Source organism: Macadamia integrifolia, chromosome 5 (assembly GCF_013358625.1).
Source record: "Macadamia integrifolia cultivar HAES 741 chromosome 5, SCU_Mint_v3, whole genome shotgun sequence".
NCBI lineage: Eukaryota > Viridiplantae > Streptophyta > Magnoliopsida > Proteales > Proteaceae > Macadamia > Macadamia integrifolia.
In genome coordinates this window covers 15,378,877-15,402,482 of record NC_056561.1, presented here as the reverse complement: position 1 = coordinate 15,402,482, position 23,606 = coordinate 15,378,877, and the positions used below count along the sequence as shown (strand labels likewise).

General features: G+C 37.7%; 3 protein-coding genes and 1 non-coding gene across 4 annotated transcripts in view; 1 reads left to right on the top strand and 3 right to left on the bottom strand.

The window, feature by feature from the left end:
* Positions 1-1,334: 1,334 nt before the first annotated feature.
* On the top strand, positions 1,335-14,728 carry LOC122079271 (E3 UFM1-protein ligase 1 homolog). The gene is made up of 20 exons (XM_042645606.1): positions 1,335-1,660; positions 1,847-2,158; positions 2,257-2,523; positions 2,632-2,679; positions 3,848-3,913; positions 4,036-4,139; positions 4,794-4,887; positions 4,959-5,015; positions 6,418-6,859; positions 7,029-7,183; positions 7,394-7,459; positions 7,544-7,612; positions 7,735-7,827; positions 7,978-8,043; positions 11,778-11,824; positions 11,926-11,989; positions 12,503-12,580; positions 12,683-12,745; positions 13,379-13,471; positions 14,276-14,728. The coding sequence occupies exons 1-20, from the start codon at positions 1,487-1,489 to the stop codon at positions 14,375-14,377; spliced, it is 2,460 nt and encodes an 819-aa protein (XP_042501540.1). The 5' UTR covers positions 1,335-1,486; the 3' UTR covers positions 14,378-14,728.
* An 879-nt stretch (positions 14,729-15,607) lies between these two features.
* TRNAH-GUG lies at positions 15,608-15,679 on the bottom strand. The gene has a single exon. It is a non-coding gene; the product is annotated as a tRNA-His (tRNA).
* A 2,181-nt stretch (positions 15,680-17,860) lies between these two features.
* On the bottom strand, positions 17,861-19,853 carry LOC122078726 (probable membrane-associated kinase regulator 4). The gene has a single exon (XM_042644825.1). The coding sequence runs from the start codon at positions 19,520-19,522 to the stop codon at positions 18,425-18,427; it is 1,098 nt and encodes a 365-aa protein (XP_042500759.1). The 5' UTR covers positions 19,523-19,853; the 3' UTR covers positions 17,861-18,424.
* Positions 19,854-22,857: 3,004 nt separating this feature from the next.
* LOC122077913 overlaps positions 22,858-23,606 on the bottom strand; it is a 36,766-nt gene continuing 36,017 nt past the window's right edge. The window contains exon 15 of the mRNA XM_042643805.1: positions 22,858-23,523. Coding sequence (XP_042499739.1) covers positions 23,115-23,523 — 409 coding nt within the window. The 3' untranslated portion in view covers positions 22,858-23,114. The remainder of the gene's footprint in view (positions 23,524-23,606) is intronic.

Sequence of the window (23,606 nt, the reverse complement as noted above, 5' to 3'; positions counted from 1 at the left end):
GAACATTGGAAATGAAGTTGGGCAGAAGATAACCCAATCGGACTTGAACAGTTAGTAATGCGGCCAAGTCTCAACTTGGTTCTTGATTGTAGACTGACATGTGGTTGTTTTCGTCTCCGTCTCCTTCTCTATCTTCATCTTCGTCGCTGTCGTCACCGTCACTGGCTAGAATTCCAAGGGGCATGATGAAACCCTCAACAGGAGGAGAAAAAAGGGGTTGGGGGGAAACACGCACAAATGGCAAAGATAAGGCATGCACAGAAGCGGAAATAGAACACGCACAAATGGCGGGGAAAATATGTACAGAGTGAATTTTTCACTCCCCTCATAAGGAGACTTTACTGCCATGCAGGTAGGGGTGTCAAGGAATGGATCGCACCAATTAACCCAATCGGACTTGAACAGTTAGTAATGCGGCCAAGTCTTAACTTGGTTCTTGATTGTAGACTGACATGTGGTCGACCAAATCGGTAACCAACCATATTTAGCCCGATTAATCCCTTTATAACTTGATCAGCCCATTTATAGTCCGGTTAGCCCAATTAGGCTGACTAGCATGAGCACGTTTATGGACTGACTGAATATAAATAGATCCATGTCTGGCCAATGAGGACTGTTCAACTGTGATTTTAAATTAAAAGGGATCGATTAAGCTCAGAATATCCACGTCATCATTCCCCTGAATCAATGGGTTTTCATATTAAAGGGCCTATTCTAAGGTGTTTTTTTCTCCTGATTGTCCCCATAGAATTCTAAGGTTATTGGAACCGATTCCAAGTCGATTTGAATCTAAATTGTCAGGACCGATTCCTATTTTTAAAACCCTGGAAGAGACAGCCGTTAACGGCTTTGAGACCGCTCGTTCGTTAGTGTTGACAGATGATAAATCAGGGATGTCCATCACAAAGACGGAAATCATGTATAACAAATCGTAGATAAGTAGGGGCCCGTTTGATAACGTTTCAAGAAACATGTTTCTGCAGTTTCTGTTTCCAGAAACAGTAGAAACGGAGTAAAAAGCATTTGATAAAACTGTTTCGTTTAACTTATTTTCAGAAATAGAAATATAAATTTTTACTTATTTATGGTTCAAGAAACGACCCAGGAGAAACAAGTTCAACTTGTTTCGCAGTTTATGGAAACGACTTGTGGCCATTCTTTCACTGGTTACTATCGATTTCTAAAAATATGACTTATCAAACACCTTCAATTCCGTTTTTGTTTCTAGAAACGAAAATTTATATTTCTACTGTTTCTGAAAACAGAAACGTTATCAAACGGGCCTAAATGAATGAGCAAAACGATAAATCAGCTCTGGTTTCTTTTGTTTTGTTTTTTTTTTTTTTGTTTTTGGTAGACTCTGGTTTCTATCTTGTGAAACAAGGAAGACCGAGAGCAAAGAGAGGAATATATCATAGTCTCTCTCCCACTTTCTTAGTCCTCTTCTTCTTCGCTCCGAAAACTCGAACCTGAACGATCAGAAAAGATGGACGACGAATTGCTGGAATTGCAGAAACAATTCGAATTCGCTCAACAAGCGAAGTCGAGCATTCGATTGTCCGAAAGAAATGTAGTCGAATTGGTTCGAAAGCTCCAAGAGCTTCAAATTATTGATTTCGAACTTCTCCACACTGTCTCCGGCAAAGAATACATCACGCCTGTACTTTCTCTTCGTTCCTCCCCCTCCCCAAAATCTAGGGTTTTCTGTCCTCTGTTTCATTTTCGCTGATTCAGTCGGGATGTTATGAATTCGCTGTATTCGAATTCTTTTTTTTTTTTTTTTTGTTGGGTACTTTAACTTTATTAACGATTCGAGCGATATTAATGTGATTCTCCGGTTCGATAGGATGAATTGAGGCTTGAAATGTTGGCGGAGATTAAGAAATCCGGGCGTGTTTCTCTGATTGATCTTGCTGACACCATTGGGGTGGATTTGTATTACGTTGAGAAGCAAGCACGACTGATAGTGGCAGATGAACTAGGGCTTATGCTTATACAAGGCGAGATCATAGCCCAGTCTTATTGGGATTCTGTAGCGGAAGAAATTAACGAGCGCCTTCAGGAGTGTAGTCAGATTGCTTTGGCAGAGCTCGCTGCACAGTTGCATGTCGGCTCGGAGTTGTTGGCGACTGTGTTGGAACCACGCCTCGGGACCATTGTACCTTTTCTGTTGTTATTTGCTGTGATTATGTGATGCTTGTGCCTACAGAACTGTATACCGGATTTTCTGTGACTTTCATTTTTCACTACATCCAGGTGAAAGGGAGAATGGAAGGTGGGCAATTGTATACGCCCGTATATGTTACGCGGGTTAATGCGATGGTTCGTGGAGCCACCAGGGGTATCACAGTTCCAACAAATTTATCGACGGTTTGGAGCTCATTGCAGCAACTGCTGCTAGAAATGAATGGAACTAGTGGCGTGACTGTTGAGGGTCCATTTTTCCAGTCTCTATTCAGTGGTCTGGTGAAGGGTGGAGAGATCCTTGGATCACTTCGTGCTGGTGTTCATTGGACACCTGCTGTAAGAAACCTGATACTGCCTGTGTTTTTGTTTAGTTTGTTTGCCTTCTTTTGCTCACTCTGGGTTTGTTCTCTAACTGTCATTATTTGTGTAATTGAATGAAAATAGGTGTTCGCTCATGCTCAAAAGGAAAGTGTAGATTCTTTCTTCTCACAGGTTTGTGTCCATTTTCTCTCATATACTTTGGGCTGCTACATTTGAATAGGAACTTCATGTTATCAATTAGTTTTATTTGCAACAATTCAATATATCTTTCATGTAATTTAAATTTCAATTTATCAATATAATACAACAACAGCAACAACCACTAAACCATATTACAACTTAATGGGGTCGGATACATGGACCCAATCAAGCACAAAGAAAGTAAAAGTAAAAGAACAAACCTCAAAAACAGTGACAAAGTGGAACCCATTTAGATGGGGTACGCAACATAGATCCTTATCCATTAATCCGCTTTGTTGCAGTCATATTTGGGACAAGGCCTAATATGTGCTTGTATTTCCACACTACTTCTCCAATGATCATTTTTGGTCTGCCTCTAGCTTTCTTATATCAATTTGGATCAAATCACTGCTTCTTACTAGTGCATACATATGCATTCGTTGAACATGGCCATACCACCTCAAACGACTTTCGCAAAGATTATCATGGATTGGGGCAACTGCCAGATCCTCTCTAATACGTTCATTCCTTACCCTATCCTTCCTAATTTTTTCCCACACACATCTTGACACCCTCACCTCTGCTACACATATCTTATTTATATGCCTTTTCTTAGTTGCCCAACATTCTGCCCCATACATCATTATTGGGTGTACGACTATCCTATAGAATTTTCCTTTGAGCTTTACGGGAATACATCAGTTACACAAATCTCCGGACTCACCTCTCTACTTATCCATCACACTTTAATTCTATGTGACACATCATCCTTTATATTGTTTTCTTTATTTATAATTGATACCAAGTATCTAAAATAGTCATTTTGTGGTATCTCTCTCCCCTCAATAGTCATCACATCGTTATCCATCATAGTATGGCTAAAGTTACACATCACATACTCCGTTTTGTGGGGTTTCCATGTCATATACTGGTTCCTTATGTGGGTTGAGACGTTTGTGTCTGTGAGGAATATGTTCTTCCATTTTCTTTTCTATAACTTTGGGATAATGCTGTTTTGGTTAAAAGTTTGGCTGTGCGCTGACTTAAGAAAAATTATTATTTTTTTCTTATAATTACTGCATCTGACAATACTCTTAGAACATCTTCTTTTGCGAAATTGTGAAAGTTCTTGATTCTATATTTTCTTATGTGTTAACAGAACTCTTTTATTAGCTACGAAGTTCTTCAAAAACTTGCAGTACCACAGCCTAAACAGTACTTGCAGGTATTTAAGTGCACATTATTTTGTTTTTGCAGTAATTAATCAATACTTGAAATTTCAAAAAGTGAAACCCAGCTGATTTCTTGATTCTTCTGTAATCAAATATGTCTGTAACTCCAATTTAGTCCAGATATCCTGAAGGCATTCTGCTAGATACTGTTTTTGTTCACCCCTCAATGATTGAAATGTTGGATGCTGCTACTGAGGATGCCGTTGAACATGCTAGCTGGTAAGGATCAGGACATACCGTGCTCCTTTTTTTCTGACAATATTACTTTTATTCCTTTCCTGATCATTATCATTTATTTGACAAATACTTCACTCCTGCAATGAACTAAATATGTTATTCACATACTAGAAGATAAGGAAGTAATCGTTCAATTGGAGGAACAACCTTCTTTAACATAACTTGGTTCCAGTTTCTGGAGCTGACACTAATTTTTGAAATATTTCACTCTACCGAACATTTCTCAGACCATGGACAAGTTACTATAATTTTCAACATATTGGTTGCAGATGCAAGAAGTGTGAGAAGCATTGTAAACTTCCTGTGAAACCATTTTAGTTACTATAATTTTAGCCCTTTGTTGGAAGGGTGCCTTGGTCTTCTAGGTGATGCTCTGACGCCTTGACACTTTGTTGGTGTCGTCTTAATTTTTTCCTTCATCCATCACCTAGGATCGCCTAGACACCATGACAACTATGTTTCTAGGGAGGGGGGGGTCAGAAAGTTCTTTCTAAACTATCACATGTGAGAAGATCTCTTCCAGTTGCTAGTGATGTGTAGTCAGCTTTTTCTTTATTCTAGTTCTTTTCAGTATTATTTTTCTATCGGAGTATCGGAACTTATATTGTTCCTGATACAATATCTGGACAATTACAGGATCGATTCTCTTTCAGTTTTGCCTGCATCTTTTGGATCCCAAGATGCTTTTAAGCTTCTGTCGCATTGTCCATCTGTTCAAAGGGCCCTGAAGGTAACATTCTGTTAAGCTGTTATTATGTACTTCTGTAGTTCATTTACTGACCCTTATGTGTTTCTTTTCAGTCATCCAAAGCAGTCATCTTGGGAGAGTCGTGTGTGTTTAGCAATGCATTTATCAAGGTATGGCTGTGGAACCTGCTACCCATATGCAATTGCTTATTGCTGTGTTTCTTTAGAAGTCACACTTTTATTTCTTACCCGATTTTGGAAGTAAAACCTTTTTTTTTTGGGGGGGGGGGGTGGGAGTGTACAAGAATAAGAAAATGATAAAAGTATTTCAGCGATGAAGTTCTTAGGGTACTGATATTTATCCATTGCTATAAAATATGAATGTGAGAAATCTGGGAAATGTCATGAACGCCCTGTTTGTATTGGCAGGAGCCGTAGAAAAAGGTTCTCTGCCTGTAGTTTCTCTTCCAAAAATTCCAATTTTCATTGCTTTTCTGGTTTTTATTTTGTCAGAGAAGTCCCTCGCTATACCTTGGCTTCTAAGTGCAAGACTCCATTTCTTATCCTAGTTTTTAAAATCAACTTCTTATGATTTTGTATAGCAGTGAATTACTGTATGCTCTATGATGTGGTGGGATACACTTTATGTTTGGTGGCATAATGTTAATAATGCTTCCATTTTGAAATTTACCTTGTAAATGCCTTCGCACTTCACTAATCCATCACTAGGCAATTTTGTTCAAACAATTTGTTTAATTATCCTTCAGGTTTGTATATTGTGTGATAGTTCCCAAACTTTAATATTACAGAATGGAATACCATGTTGAAAAAAAGTTGTTTAGCTACCTAATCTATTTGTACATGTCTATATAGTTCTTCTAATATTAGGACTAGGACATGCTTATTTTTCAAAATTTTTTTTTGGCTGTACCCATTTGTATCACTCACCAAGACATGTCTCCACAAATCTGGACACTTCATGTATAAATTATTTTTTCCTTACAAAAGGAAAAAAAAAAGAATATGTGACATTGAAAGTGTGAGAGCTTGAGTGCGGATTGGAAATGCATTATATTGAGTGGCTTGAAGAGGAAATGTTCATTGTTGCATGTAAGTGGTTGCCTGCAGGAAGAGCGCAGGTTATATAATTGCCTGTCGCAGTATTACCTGTCTATAGTTTGCGAATGACATACATTTATTTGACTTCTTAAAAATAATGTGCTCTTCTAGCCAAAAATATTCCTTTGGGGAGAACTTATCCATTACTTGTTAGTATTTTGATTAAAGTAGTTGGATTCTTGGATATGATGTCTGGTGAAAGAGAAGCAAATTCACCTTCATGGTGAGGTCTGTGCATGCATGCAGAGCAGTGGATGTGTGTGTGCATGTTGCTTTTTAAAGAAATTTTAATGTTTGATCTATAACTGGTATTGAGTTTAAATTTCACAAGTATGACTTTGTCTTTGTAGCTTCTGGGTGTGGATCAGGTTGCACCCATCATAATTGTCATCATCATCATTAGCATCATTTCAGATTCTGATGCTTTGCAATTTTTTTATGCTTCAATGGACAGAATGTATTTGATCAACTGGAAAAAGAGATGGAATCCCTTTTCCATTCAAGCCTTGCTGTTCAAGGGCTATGTGGTGATTTACTTTTAGTTGGTGAAGCTAAAGTTGGAATTGATAGCACTCGAAGAGGTGAGTTGAATGAGACAGGTAATGAGAGTAAACACGCAGTGGAGAAAGGATCAAAGAAGAAGAAAGGAAAAGCAACAGGAAACACAAAGACAGGAGCTGCTGAAAGTGATCTTGATAACCAGGAAAACCTTCCTACGAAATCCAAGAAAAACCAGCGGAAAAGCAAGGATTCAGGTTCCTCACAAGTATCAGAAGGAAATTCAGGTGCCAGAAAGGATTTGGATAGAATGCAAGAAGACAATTATAATGTTCCTTCTGAAGAGTGGATAATGCAAAAGATCTTGATGCTGGTCCCAGAATTTGAAGAACAAAGAGGTGTGTTGTTTAATGGATGTGGGTGTTGGTTTATATATATGCTTGGCATCCTCTCTCTCTCTCTCTAATTTCTTTATGAGCAATGACAAAATGAAGCTTTTATTTCTATGACCGAAAAAAAAAAAAAAAAAAGGAATAGCTTTGACAGACATATTTGTTGGTTTGATAGTGCTGGATGATTCATGCGCGTTCCTTACACCCTTGGTGAGCACTTTGAGACCTATGCTGCTCAGTTCATGGAAAGAGAGGAAAAAAACGTTGTTTATGGAAAATGCAGAGAAAATGAAGCGCTTGCTCGATAATTTACAGAAGAAACTAGATGAGGTTAGCCTCCTCTTGGTTCTTTGATTTTTCTCCAGTCTTTCCTGCTGTAATTGTTTTCTTTCTCCTGTTAGGAGTATTCTCTTCAGCATATAAGTACAGTAAAACTTTCTAGTTTTTGCTACTTTACTTTTGTACTATGCTATTCTGCTTGCAAATTGTTCTCTATCTGCTGGAATGCATCCTCAGTGTTTCTATTCCTTCTCTTTTCAGGCTTTCTTAAATTTGCAGCTCCATGAGAAAGCGTTAGATCTGTTTGAAGATGATCAATCAACCTCAGTAAGTTAAATAGTTATAAAACATGTTCTAATTAATTGATGGTAAAGATGCAACTGATTAAAATGGTTACTGTCTTATTCACAGGTTATTTTACACAGGCATCTGCTAAGAACAACTGCTAGTTCTATGGTAGACATGCTTATACTTAACTTGGTAACAATTCTTTTCCATGGACCGGATTCCCCTTTTTTGCCCAATTTTTTAATGGCTACATTTGAGACATAATTTTTTGTTTAAGATGACCCAGGGGTCTTATATATAACTGTCTCATGTAGGAAATGCATACTAAACTGAAGAATGGAATTGAAGTGGATGAATCTCAAAATCCAGACTCCAAATTACTAAGTTCTGGCGATAGAGTGTCTCTTGTATGTAATTTTCACTCGCATATAAAAGATGGTTTTTAGCTCTAGTTTTCTAGACGTAATGCTTCTTTCAGTTTAATTAGTTTCAGGATTTCTGTAAAAGGAGTGCTATTCATGGATGTCAAATTTTCAATTAATTATTTTCTTTGATAGGCAAAGAGTTTGGGTGGATCTCTTTCAGTTAGAGCTCTTGCAGTTGTTGACGCTTTGGAAGGAAAGGCAAGTATTTACAGGATAACAAACAACTCTTCTCTTCTTAAGGGATTAATTTGATGGTGTCAAAACAAATTTTATCCTCTAGATGATTGAGAATATGGTGGTTCTAAAAAAAAAAATAATAATAATAATAAAAAAAATATCTAAATCATTGTGGTCAAAGGGTTCTTACTCCTTTGCAAGTTGCACAAGTCTGTTTGTTGTATAGATGGATACCTCCCTAGCTAAACCACTGCCACATCGAATTGGTGGTACATCCCCATCATATGAACTACCATGTTTGAGGCTCCTTTCTTTTTTCTTTCTAATGATGAAAAAACCATGTGTGAGGGTGTTCTGTTATACAAAATCAAAATTTTAATTTTATAAATAATTTTCAAAATAATTATAATGACTTTTGAAGCGGTTATTTTGATCTGAAATTTAACAGAAGACTTGGGTGATTTGGTCAGGAAAGGGTCTAACATAGGCCGTGTAGGAACTCTACCTAAATCATTATTTTTTTTTGGTAAGTCCTAAATCATTGTTTTATACCCCTTTTTCTTTGAAGAAAGGTTACACCATTGCGACCTAGTGGTCGCGGGTTTGAGTCAGGGAACAACCTCTCCATGAAGTAGGGGTAAGGTTGCATGCCTTATGACTCTCTCCAAACCCCGTAGTGGTGGGAAGCCTTGTGCACTGGGTACTCCTTTTTTTATTCTTTGAGAAAGGAGCCTTTTCTGGTCTCTAATTTCTAGTACTTTAATCATTGTTATGTTATATTTGTGTTGCATTTTCATTTCATTAAATTTCTATTCATGAACAAAATATCCTACAATAGAGCGCAGAGATGTGTGGCTCAAGAGGGAGGCATAGACTCTGTGTTTGGCCTTATTATAGATCCTATGTTCCTTGGGAATCATGCTTCGAAGCAAGTACATATGGTAATGGTGGTTCGAAAGATGCTTGAAATCTCGGCATAACTTCCAGAAATTTTGGCAAAATAAAAACTTTTATGGTACTCTTTTGTTCTTTTTTTTATCGGGTGAGTATAATCGAACTGATATCTGCCAAAAAAAGCGACCTGTACACTCAGGTGCTGTACAAACTGTGGTCTATATTGGATCCTCTTACAAAAAGTTACCTATACTCCTTAAAAATCACAAAACCCCATCAATATTCATGAACAAAATATCCTACAAAAGAGCGCACCGTACCAGCCGAGTAGATTTCTTCCGAATTTGAAGGGCTGACAGATTGTTGTGTAAGGACTGTAAGGTTATATCTAAGGAGAGCCTAACCACTCAACATAGACTAGTGGTCCTGGATATGTGCCTCAGTACATAGAAACGTAGGGTACGGGAACTCATTTGCCCTAGGATAAGATGGTGGAGATTAAAGGAGTTTCCCTAGATACATTTACTGAATATGTGGTCAAACACAGAAAGTAGGAATTTGAGGGAGTCACCAATACGATGTGGAACAAGATGGCAGCATGTATCAAGAAGGTTGATAAAGAAGTTCTAGGGGAAGCAAAGGTTATATGTCATGCTCTTAGGGAGACTTGGTAGTGAGATGATGAGGTCTAGACAACCATTAAGACTAAGAAAGCTAGTTTTGAGATATGGCAAAGGAATAAAGAGGTAGAAGATAAAAAGAGGTAGAGTGTTGCCAAAAATGTGTAATGTGAGTCACTGACTGACTGATGTACAAGAACCCCTCAGTTTATATTATTTATTTTAAAGTACTAAAGAATATTTAGTAAAAGGTTTCCATGAACAGAAATATACAAGATATATTTGATGGGTAAACTATTACATTCCTCTATATGTCAATTTATTTGAATTTTAGTACAAATTTATTAACGAAAATTTAGAAAATATGTTCAAAAGAGATTGATTTAAGTTTTAGTGACGCAAATCTTACATGCTCGGTAGACTTTTTATTGTTACATTATTAAGTTTATGAAACTACCACATTGATTGAACAATTTTACCGGTTTAGAATTTAGAAGTACGAAATAAGTTAAAAGACAAACTATATATTGTATTATGGATATATAGATGTACAACTAGGTCTGCATCCATTGCCATAAGATGCTTTTGGTATGGCAGGTGTTTGCGTAACGTCAGATGATCTGTATGAGTTTTGAGCAACTGCAAGGCAAGGTTTCGTAACATGATAATCTAGACTAAAAATTTAGAAGTATGTGGGGAAGCAACTGTGATAGCTTTGAGCAAAATAAAACTAATTCAAGCCTGTCTGGACCTTACTCATCTCTTGTCTTCCATGATAGCTTTGAGCAAAATAATATACCTTTTGGGATTTTAGCACGTAATCATCCATCCATATCTTAGCTTCGTGTTATCCTATATGAGCATTGCTTCCCCCCCCCCCCCCCTTTTCTTTTATAATCCATTATCTCAAAAGTTCTCACTTCCCCATATTTACCATTATTTCAAAAATTCCAGTGATATTCCCACAACTCTGATAGGTGAAATTACTAGCATTGTCATCATTTAGAACATTGGTGGTACTGCTGGTCTATTGTTAATTTTATTCACCACTATTCATAACACTCCTGCCTATTGTGGTTCAACGCATCATTTTTATGATAAAAAGGTGAATCTATGTAGAGGTGATTGATAAAAATTTCATATCAAGAGGCAAGACTGGAACTGGATGGGCTGACAAATGACATCGACAGCAGAATCAATATTCCATTAGGAGGCTGAGGAAGAAAAGGGATGTGGAGAGCATAGGGTGTTGTAGATCTAGGACTGTACTATTAGAATAGGATGGCCAGAAAGGGTCAAGGGTTGCTTATCAAGAAATGAAATTTTAAGAGAAAGGATGGTTTTTGGAGAAGAAATGAAAATAGTGTTTGGGGCTTCAAGAATAAGCAAACAAAGAAAAAGAATTAAAAGAGTTAGAATAGAGGAGGTAGCTAGACAGTTGCACAATCTCTCTTGAATTTTCAGCTTGGAATATGCTTGGGATGGTTTTGGGTTAAATACCATAGGCAGTATGACTCTACAGGTATTGAATATAAAAGAAAACTAATCATTAATGTTGAAATAACAGAGAATTTGATGAATTTGCATATTTTAAGAACAAAAAGACATCTACATTTTTATCAAGGGTTTTATGATGGTTGGAAATCCAATCCAACTCACATAATGTAATCATAAACAACAGAGTTCTGGGAAGCTAACTGCCTAGAAGAACTATCAAAGTTCAAACCCGAAATACTTGTCGTAGCATGTATAGGGTACTCATCAGAGAGGTAATCTTTTGCTTGGGTCCCAATAAAACATAATCAACCTGAATTGGAAGAACTGGCACTTAGTGCTCTGTGTCAAAGATGATATGCTAAGGGAAATGTTCATCCTATAGTATGTCTTAGATATAATTCCAGGGACGTTACTGTGGGTGGTCATATATGTGTTTGTATATGTGGTTCACAGATGGCGCCATGAAGTAACCCATTAATGCACGCAGCCTATGGCAGCTCTATGACATAACATTTACTGGTTGTTGCTGTTAAATGGCCTAATAAACTTTTTTCTTCTTGTTGTATTATACCATTATCTATAAAGACAGTTACTTTTACTTCCGTCAAGAAAGGCGCTGAGATTCAGTTTCCTATAAAGCACCTTGCAATAATTCATTTGCTGTGCTGCTTCCAAGTAACACATGAATCTTATGGAGATTCTTTTTTTCTTAATAATTTCAATGACTTACTGAATACGTGGCAGCGGGTCGAAACATTCATGACTGCATTAAGAGCATTAGCAGAGGAAAGGTATGTACTAATGTTCCTTTTGTTTATGTCTGACTAAATAGAGAATCCGCCGTTGCTTTTGCACTTAATATTCTGCATTTCATTTGTTTTTTGTGGTGTAGTGGCATACTCTTAAAGAAGCTTGATAAGAAATTGGAAAGAACACTGTTGCATTCCTATCGTAAGGTGATACTGCTTTGGGTAATTCTGGCAAATTTCTACGTATTGAAAGATGAGAAGACTCTTTTGTTTCCTCGCACATATTTTTCCTTATAACTATTCTAATCTTCTTCTATCTACCTGTACTAACTACTATGAAGATGATTATGATGATAAACGTTGCTCATATGCTAGTGTGCCTGTGTTGATAATGCACAAGAGGGAATATGAGTTATATCTGCCAATTCTTTTTTTTTTTCTTCCCTTTTTAATATTCAGAAAACATGTAGTTGCTGCTATTCTTCTATTTGAATGTCCATTTTTGTTAAATTTCTGGCCCGGAATCAGCTGGTTTGATGTGTCACCTCCCTCTTCTAATTTCTTCTTTTATGAATAAAACTTGATATTACATTCAGAGTGGGTGAGAAATGCATTCTTTCGTTATATTTGTCATAATTAATGATAGGTTGTGATACTGGTTCCATGATCTGTTGCTCTTCTTGCACAAATGCATCATTTTCATTTGGTTCTTATTTTCAGGACTTGACGTCACATGTTTCTTCTGAAACTGATCCAGTTGCTGTTCTGCCCAAAGTTGTTTCTCTACTCTATTTGCAGGTTAGTTAGTTCAAATTTATATCTTGGTTTTTATCAATTTATTCTGCCCCAAATGAATTAATCCCTTTTCTTTTCTACATTTCCTTTTTTTGTTTCTTCAAGATGCACAATAAAGCTCTTCAAGCCCCGGGAAGGGCCATTTCTGCTGCTGTTTCTCGGTTGAAGGTATGGAATGTACTCTCTCTCTCTCTCTCTCTCTCTCTCTCTCTTTTTTGTATAAGATAGATGCTTTGTAATGTGACGTCTTGACAACTATGCCCCAAAGCTACACAGAAGGAGAAGCTGTTGAATTGCAAATAAGCCATCAAGGCATCAATTGATGCCAAAATGTGTTAGAAATGTAGTCCTTACAGAGACCTCTCAAACTAATAACTTCTACTTGATCAAAGCTATGATTCAGACAAAGCTGCAAAAGTCCTATGCCGGTAGTCAAGCTACAAGGGCCTCCAAAATAAACCCAATTAAGACCCCACTACCAGAATTTGACTAATTGCAGCTGAGCTGTTAAAACCTAAAATAAGGATTGTGTAAAAATTAATTACTTATGCTGGTCGTCTAATTTTACATGCTCTTTACAATTGCTTGATATGATTCATAAGAATTACTCAAATCCCCTTAAAACCTCTGTTAAGACTCCTGTTTGAGAATTAATTACCACCCACCACAGAAAAAATAAAAATTAACTGACGTTGAGTGAATAAGTTTATTTCAATGATATATTCTTTTTTCCATCTTTGTTTCTGGTGTTTTTGTATCTTGTTTTTGTCTTGAAACACAGAATCTGTGTACAATTTCCAGGATAAATTGGAAGATTCAGCGCATAAGATATTAATGGATTACCACAGTGCAACAGTGACTCTCTTAGCCCTTCAAGCAGCTGCAACTGATGATGTGAGTGTTTGTACCTCTCCTCGTTCTCTCTCTTCTTCTTCTTCTTCTTCTTCTTCTTCTTCTTCTTCTTTTTTTTGTAGTTAAATGCTCTCTCTTTCCTTGTGGTTAGATGAGAGACCACTCATTCTAAATTGTTAAGAACCACTTGTGAACATGTCTGTTTCTTATTTTTGCATAGTATATCTGGTGGGGTGCTCTTATTACTTTGGCTAATGATCTCTGACCTGGCGGCAGGAGGAATGCACCAATTAGAGGGCATGGTTCGGTTTCATCAATTGGGGATTGGTCAAGGCCAATACCATTCCGATCTAGGCGATACTGACCAACCGATCCAAGTTTTAGAACCATGGGCCACACTACCTTTTAGGCTTCTTTTTCCCTACTTTGTAATACAGTGATTTGACCAACAAGTAGTATTTTCTCCAGTCCTACATGAGAACTTTCTTATTTAATACAAAGATGAAAGCAATAACTCTATGAAGTATATGTTGGTCTAGGGTCATCATTCCAACTGTAGAGTGTAAAGAGGCAGTAAAATGGGGGAGAAAGAAAAGGCTAAATGTTTACCCATGGAATTCAGAATCTGCAAACTACCCTTTCTGATTATATGATATTACTTTTGATTTCATACCTCGTTTAAGTTGCTTGTGCACGTATTACAATAAAAATTTTCCTTAAAAAGTTAAATTTGACTTGGATTGCTAACATAGAGGCAATCACCAATGCATGCATGGTTATACCTTGATTCATTCCCTCTGATCTTTCAGTACTTGTGATTTACCTCTGTTGTTTGATGTTTTGCAGGAACAGGACTGTACCGCTGATAGAATTATGACTAAAAAGGAGTTTCTGGTGAGCTTAATGCCGGAATTGAAAAGCTTGGTACTGGGCACCACTCGGTCTTGACCTAACAAAATGTCAAAAAGGCCGGTCACCTGTTTTTAACAAGTCCATGAGCAAATCTTGTACACAGCAAAACATTAGATATATAGAAAATTTCTGAAGAGATTTTGATTTGATCTCTCATCTTTTGGTTCTTTGTTTTTGCTTTTTCTTCTGGGTTGATGCTAGGAGGTTATAATGTGTATGAACCTCCGGAAACATGGAGGCCTAAAAAATGTCCATATCTGCAAGTATGCAGTCACTTCAGGCACGTAGATGAAGCTTGTGTCTGACCCACCACCCATATGTATGCAATCAATTATATACTATATTTATCCAATAGTCAAAATTGACACATCACTTTTGCAATTGGCATAATTAGGTGGCCACATTGGAATGACTTCCTATACATGCAGTGAAGAACCTTCTGCTTGTTTTCTTTTCTTGCTAATTGGGGTATCTGTTTTTTTTCCTCCTGCGACTTGAGGCTCAGTTTGTTTCCATGTAAAATATTTTACAGGATTTGTCAGAAGCCAATACAAAATAGCATATCTTCAATAGTTAATGAACTTTCTTTGAAGAACTAGTTGGTGAAAGGATTTCTGGGTTTGTCATAAAGGAGAAAGCATGCAGCCATCATTCATGCGTTTGGACAGATGGAAGTTTATACCCAAAAAAAAAAAAAAAAAATGGAAATTAAGAAATAATCAGTTTCAATTTTCAACCAAGCAGTTCATTTTCTTTTTCACTTTCTTTTCTTTGTGGCAAGAGTTAACCAAAAAGTAGATCATCATGAATTCATGAATTCACTTCCCTTTTACCAAAAAAAAAAAAAAGAATTCACTTCCCTCACATCTATATCCTTGCTGCTTAACACAAGTGGACCACTAAAACATTCAAAAACACAGTTTAGTAAAGGATAGATTAAGTAGGATTCGTTTACCGAAAAAGCCTTCCCCCAAGGAACTCGTTATGACCATGGAAGTTGCACAAGCAACGGTCAGATTGGCAAGGGAAGGAATGACAAGATACTCTCTTGACTTCTTAAAGGAAACTTACTATTGTCAATGGAGTTGCGTACTATTTATGGTCTCCCAAGGGCCAAGGTAAACTATTCCTTTCAATGACAACCCCAAACTGTGGCATATTCTCCTGTACTTGTTATTAATAATTCCCCTCCAAAGGTTCTTAGGCCCCCAGCTGAAGGGAACCCCTAATATAAAAAAACAATTTAAATATAAAAATTTTAAGAAATGTGGCTGCTGGGATTCGAGCCCAGGTCTCTACGGCCACAACGTAGAATTCTTACCACTAAACTACAGCCACGAGTTGAAATAAAAGTCATAATATTTTATAACACCTTTTAAAATTGTGTGAAAAATGCCTCTCAGGTCATTTCTACTTCCTCAGAATCACTCTTTTCATTCAAAACTATTCTTACAGAACAGAAATATTGTCAAACGGGACCTTGCTTTGCAAAATGAGATTAAATCATCATTTGTGTTTTAATATATTAAAAATGCGTAAGAAGTGGTAATTGAGATTTATACCAAATTAGGGTTTGTGCTGCTTGTGCATTCCATCCAATTGAGATAATAAAAAATTCCGATTTAGGTCATTACCAATTGCCAATTGCTTTAGCTGGCACTTCAAATAACCCTGGTTTGCATTTGGTGGCAATAGCCAGTAGTAAAAAGATGTTATGTGGAGAAAACCTTTTCCTTTATAGGATCTCTGTTGTCAAAAGAAGGTAGGAAGGAAAGTTAAAGAAAAGAGAGAATTTTAGGAAAAGTATGATATACTTAGTTTTCTTGGTTTGGTAAACATTTGGTTGTTTAGAGAACTAATTCACACCTCAATCTTTCACCTTTATGACATTGCCTAGTTGCCTAGGGGGTTTGTGGGTCTTATCCACTTTTATTTTCTCTCTTTCTTTTTCTTGGCACAACTAGATGTCCATTGAAAAAATCTCATTTTCTTCCACTTTCATCCTCTGCAGTCTGCACTCACCTTTACTCCCCACCCCACCACTTTTAAGAGCTCTATTGACAACCAAACACTGGTTTAATGAGACTTATATATAAATTCTCATTTTCTTCCACTTTCAACCCTTTTTTCCATAAAATTTAAATATTCCACCGGAATACTTTCAAAGTAAACCCATTAGAAATTTAGGTTTAGAACTTGTTGGCGTCAAGTAGACAAACCGCACACCTAATTCCTTGAAACATAGTCAAGTTATAGGCTACACGACAGTACACCAACTAAGGGAAGAACTCAGTTATGAGATTTAATGGAAAATAAACAAATGAGGTCCATGATATTCCAAATCCCTGGATTGGCATGGGGGCACTCTACAATCAAGTGAGGTAGTTTGTTGCCAAACCAAAAGTTTCACTCTCTTTCATCTCCAATAAATCCATACCCTTGACCTCCTCTTCTTATTGTTTTCCTACCAACTTTGCCATTACAGTTTTTTTTTTGGTAGCTTATCCTTTTTGTGACTAATTAAAATTTCAATCCTTATTAGCAAGGGATATTATCTTTTATTTATTTATCTATTCCCCCCCCCCCCTCCTCTAGCCATGCTTTGTTATAAGGAATTGCATCCATCCCATAGTGAATCAAATAGAATGGGACTCATGGGAGGGGCAAGATGGTCCTCTCCAAGGGGTGAGAGAGACAAAACACAGGGCACCCACTCTTTTCCCCCTCTTTTAATTGCCCTTTTCTTTAATTTCTAAAAGTTATTAAACGTAGGATAAAAAATGATTTTCAAAAAATTGAAAGTTATTTAATGTAAAATTTAATGCAGTTTTTTATGTGAAATAATAAAAATTATTATCGTTGAAAAAAAAATATTATATGAAAAGATACAAAAAGAAGCTTACAATCTTGTTGTAACCAGATGTTCCCTACAACACTCCAAAGTGCTCAACAAAAGTTTAATGGATGAGTTAGCTGCTCTCTTCAGCTCTAATCCTGTCAAAAAACTGGCTGACATGTTGATTTAATTGGTGGCTTTGTACCCCACCACCAAAATCAAGATTCAAAATAAAGAAAAAGAGAGTGGTACGTGAAAGGCTGGTTGTCATCACTCTAGCACTTGAAGATTTCCTTTTTCTTCTATCTGTACTCTTTTATAATCAACAAAGGAATGATACTGTCTTTTATGTGTGGTTCTTTTCTGAAAACTAGAAAGAATCCAACACTGTTAATGTATGTCTTTTGGATGCTCTTAAGAGTCAGATGGAGAGAAGTAGCTTTTCTAATCACAGTCATTAAAATGTCTGATAAACAAAACCTAATGGGTTTATCATTGCACAAGTTTAATCCCCACAACCTCTCTCTATCTCTCTCTCACAGACAAATGCACAGACAGGGAGAGTCATTGCTCTACTACTTGTGTATCAGCGAAAAGAAAAGGAGAAAACCCAAAAGATTGTTACTTGTCATCACATTATGAGAGGAGAATATGACCTTTCTTAGAAATAATGGACAGAGAGAGCCAAAAGAATTAATGTTATGGAATATATTTCAGAAGAGACAGGATACATGGGAGTAAGTCAGAAAGACTAGAAAAGTTTCCCCTCAATTCACTTTTCAAGATACCCATCACACTAGCTAGGACAGGTAAATTCTCTGAAAAGGTTGGCATAATTAAGAGGGTGACTAGGCTGTGAAAATTTGTTTTTCTTCCATGTTCTTTTTTCATACATAACCCATGATGTTATCAAAAGATGAGAGATCAGAGTAGAATATACTTAGAACATCAACAGCTGAGGCAAAGGCCAAAGGCCAGAACCCCAGAAGTGAATTACAAAGGATAACAGGTTCATATACAGAAATTGCCCACTTACCCCATCCCTAAGGTCAACTGTCATCTGCAATAGAATTTGCAGACCTGAGGAGAGATTTTTGATAGATTTATTCCATAGGATCAATAGGAGGAAATAAAAGCAAAGCAAAAGAAATCTGAAAGCAATCAAGGCTTTTAAAGGAGGGGCCTTTCTTCTTCTCCCATTCTAAATTACTAATGGGGTTCATTTTAATTTGAAATCATCAACATCATCATCCCCTACAGTGTCCTGGCCTCTCTTGATTCTCACGAACTGCAATCCTTGAAGCAGAGAATAAACAAAACCCATCTTCCTTCACCGTCTTTCTCGAACTAAACTGCTGAGACTGTTTACAGTGAGCAATTGCTCCCTGAATTGACTTCTCAATCTCTGAATTCGCACTGCTGCTTCTCTTAAGGAACTGAAACTCATAATACCCATTTGGATTACACGAAAATGACGATGAAGATGAGGTTGAGGACTTGATTACTGGGTGACGTTTGATGACCCCCGAGAACGACCTCCTATGGCCATCAGCACCACCAACCTCATCCATCAACTTCTCTTTCCCCGCCATGAGTGAATCCTCCACTTGGTGCCTCTCTCTGTGAATTTGGCCAAACGGGTTCTTCCTTGTCACCTTCATGTACCTGTTCAAACACTCCTTGGCTTTGGAGATGGTCGCTTCGTCCCCATTCCTGGCAGCCTCTGCAGAGGTTTCATCGGCACCCTCTGCAGAGGTTTCATCGGCACGACCAGATTTGCTGAACAGAGACTTTAGATAAGCCCGGGAAGCTTTCAACTTGAGACCCAGTGAAGAATGCCTGATCAATTTGAGCTTCTTGGACCAAGGCTTCTTTTTGGGGCACTCCAAAAGGTACTCCTCGGGGTTGAGTTCTCCACTGACCAGGCAAGACTGGGAGGGAGAAACGCTGCAGGACTCAAAGGGGGTACTGCAAGTGGTGGTGAAGGGAGTGGAATAGGAATAGTTCTCTTTGGAGGTGGGCTCTGTTCTTGTTCTGTCATCAGTAGAAGAAGCAGCGGAGTTCTGATGCTTGTGGTCGAGGAGTTTTTCCACCATTTGAAGACGGGGAGGGAGATGAAGGGGTAGAAGCTTCCCTTTATAGAAGAGTTCATCAGCTGGAGAGGTTGAGCGTTCCTTGTCAAGAGAAGCTAATGACATATGGAACTCAAACTCTGTGTGCTGAGGAGGAGAGCTGATGTTGTAGCACAAGAATGCAGTGGAGGAACTCACTTCTATGTCTATGTAGTCGTCTTCTTCTTCTTCTTCTTCTTCTGCATGTTCATATGAAGAGAAGCTAATGGCCATCTTTTATGATTTTCTCTCTCTGTCTCTCTCTGTCTCTCTCTGGGTGTGGGTATGGGTCTGTGTGTGGAGATGCTTCTGGAGAGCTGAGCTATCAGCAACTACCTCTATGTGCGTAGGGAGAGGAAGAGCAGAGCATCAATTAAAGTGTGGATGTTGCCAAATTAGAAAAATTTTAAAAGGGGAGGTTTTGTGGAAGGTTTGAATTTAGAGTCATGATCAACACAGAAATAAAGACAATCACGAGGACGATTCCTAGGGACTCGATGTTGATGTTGGACTGTACGTCTCATACAAAAATCTGGCCATGGCCAGATTAGAATACCTGATCTCGGGGCTTATAGAATAACAGATTAAACATTCCAGAGATCCAACCAACTTATTTTGCATGGGACTTCTATAGTTCCCACTGTAAATTATGTAGTAAATTTATATTGAATCCGGATCCTCTCTTTTGCGGGCGCTCCATTCCATCTCACATCATTCATGGGTGTGTTCTCAGATAACTGTCCCATCCCATTTCTCCACACCCGTGGACGATGTGTGATAGGATGAGACGATTACCTGCAGAGGAGAGAACACTGTATAGATTAGATACGTGTCAAATTTTATAGTCTAATTCAATCAATTATCCCCCTTTATATTGATGTACATCTCATGTATGGTCCATACATATATATCGGTACTGTAGATATTATTGAGCACTCTCTCAATTTTAAGTGGGAATGATTTAGATTTAAAAAACCTTTATAAGAACATAAAATTAGCATTAGACGGCCAAATTTGTCGGGTTTTTTTTTTTTTTTTTTTTTCCTGATTTTACCTCTAAAAATTTTCTTTTGACTTGATATTTTACCTGGAAACAATCAATAAGGCCGTTCTTGGAGTACTTTATATTTTCAGCCTTGATGATTGGTCGATTTTTTAACAGTAAAACTGGGTGAGTTGGTCGGCTAAATAGTGTAAGACATGACTATGAGGGGAACTCAGAAAACTAGAAAAAACTAAGGAAAAAGGTTAATGATGGGTGCAGCAGCAGAACTCAGGACAGAATTTAAGAAAAACGTGGAGAAGGATCAGTGTATCTATGTGGGAATCCTAAAAGGATAGAGCTCCCCACTCCTGTCAAGTGTCTTCTTCTTTTCTCTTACATTATCCTTTTTTAAATATTCATCTAATCCATTTACCTAGAACAAAAATAAAATATATATTTCTGGATCTTCTGCAACACCCATTAAGCAATGCAAGAAAATTCAAATTTGAATTCTAAACCCATATACCAATACTTCCAAAATAATTATCATATTATGAGAGTGAGAGAGAAGAGAGAGATAGTGGGCACCTTGGGCATTAACACTGAACTCACTGATCTTTCCTTAATTGGTCTCTGTATTGAATTAACCCTTTTTTTTTGGTCTGTATTGAATTACATATAAGTTTAGAAGAGCCAAGCAGTCACTTCAAAACTTGCTTTATACTTTTACTGGATTCCTGGGTTTGGTTTTTCATGTTTTTCTTTTAGAACTATTCTATTAGTGACTTCTAATCTGACGAATCAAATGGGGAAGAGACATTTAAAGACTTCTGGGTTTCTTGAGCATCTTTAATTGATGGGATCTATAATTGTCCTTTTCTATTTGAGTTATCACTCTCACAATTATTGACTGAGAAAAACATGTAATCCGACATTTCTGGTGGGGTTTGAACATTGAAGGAAGGGTTGCATGCCAAGCTGAAGGCTTGTTTTGTCTTCTTTTTTAACTTCACCAATCACCACTGTTTCTATTCCTAGAGGGAGAGAGAGACTTTCCACAGTTGGGCTTGCCAGTTGCCAGCCTTGTTGGATGCGATCGTGCGAGTAACGGTTTATTCCGAACCAAATCAAGAAAACTAAGCTGTGTTTAGTATGCATTCTAGGAATAGGTTGTTGATGAAACCGAAATCTTTCATCAATTTTTTCTACTTTTTCGTTCAGAATGCATTCTAGACACATTATCTATTTTGAGAATGCATACCATACCCTAGTAAAAAGCCATTAATGCAGCCATATACCTGAACCATTGATTGCCAGAAACCAGAAATCAGAAGGTCATAAATAAACCCATTGAAAGGACCACTAAGTAGAGACCTTCAGGTTCTGGTATTGCTGCATAACAGTTCCAAGCAAGCCAGTGGAGGCCATTAAGGGAGGTGCCTTTTAAGGCAAAATGGGTTAGGAATTTTTTTATTTTGAAAATGGGCTAGGATTTCAACCCACTGAACCTTGTAGCCTGTGGGGTCCGACCACTATGATGGTGCCTTTCAAAAGCCTAATGGAGAGATAATCCCAAACTTCCGAACCTGCAAACCTTTCCACCCATCAACATAAAAACCACTTTTTACCCCGCCTCTTCATTAAGCTTCCCCCATACCTCTGTAAGGAGGTAGCGTCAGGGGTCCCTCCTCAGCATTATGTGGTCCTCCCCACTTTGGAGCAAACCAGCACATACCCTCTTCAAACTCCCAAAACTAGGAGAGTATCCAGATAGAAAACAAGATCTTTCATATAAAATTATATCTGCCATGCTTTATAGTCTGTTCATTCCCAGTTCTTGATAGTGACACCAAGCACCCAGAACATAAATTGTGTCATTCCTAGAACAACAATTCAGTCTTCTCCCAAGGGGAAAATAAAACCCAACCTAATTCAGGATCTCCATGGAATCAGGATCAGTCTCAATTAGGACCAAAAACCTTTTCAGATGCTTCGATTTGTTGCTCATTTTCTTCACCTGTGTAACACATGAACTCATTTGTTTGAATGTATTTATCTCAAACTGATTGTCAAAAAGAGGGAGTGAATCTTTAATCAAAGTAAGTGGACTTCCTTTACCACATTTTTGAACCATATCCCCCATGAATTCAGGCTCTCTACCCCGAGAGACAGAATGGAAAATGAATCCCAGCTGATGGCCTATGCATAAAACCCAACCTAATTCAGGATTTTAGCGCCTTTAGATTCTATTCAGTACAAATGAATTGATTCTCCATGGAATCAGGATCAGTCTCAATTAGGAAGTTCTTCAATGGAACCAAGCAGGATGTCAACACACTGGATTAATCCAATCACCCGACGCTTCGTAGCCTAAATGGTTTGGCTGATCATGTGTAACCTTTGGTAGAGAGTCGTCACTATCAAGCGCCTTTTGGCCCCAATCTAATATCAATCTAGATTTATCTCAAACCGATCACTGAGCACAATTTTTTGAACCACAAGAAGGCCAAACAACACCTAGTCCTAGAGGCTCTCTACCCCGAGAGACAGAATGGAAAAGATGTCAAATCATTGCCCACTCCAATGCAAACAATTTAACATTACATTTTTTTTTTTTCCTAAATAACTTACAAATATTACATGATTACAAGTTAAATTATTTACACCTGATTAAACAGATCTCAGCTGATGTGGGTCATCATTACAAATATAACCAGTCCAAAGGCAACTTTTCTGGGGTTGCTAGATGGTTAATTGTTGCCTACATGATTAATAGCTACATACAATATACAAAAGATGCATTGAATACCATGAGTGCTCATTTCAACAGAAAAACTAGTCTTATTTGCTTGCTCCCAAGTCGTCCGATCTCAATTCTTTTTCCAGCTCATCAAATTCCCAGCCACCAATCTCCTCTGTATAATCTCTGCTGACATTCCCAATATCTGACTCCAGCTTTGCCAGTTCAGCTTCAGGGTCCAACGATTGCTCTGCTTTGACTATAGTTGATTTTGGAGGCTCATCGTTCTTAGATGGCAATGTATCAACAGTCCCTGTAGGGGAAGGAATTGTATGAATGGTCTGTGCAGGGGAAGAAGGAGATGGAGCCTCCTCTAACCTCTCACCAGATGGTGCCTCTTCCCTAGGGGATGGAGTCTCGATCTCCAAGGTTGGTCGCTCAATGGAGTCAAACTCCTCTCTCAGTTCTTCAATGGAACCAAGCAGCTCTTTGACTCTTCGATCATCTTTCCTGCAGTCACATGAATGAGAACACAAAGAAACAGGGATAATTCAATGAATCAAATGTGCACAATTTGGAGATCAAGAGTCAGA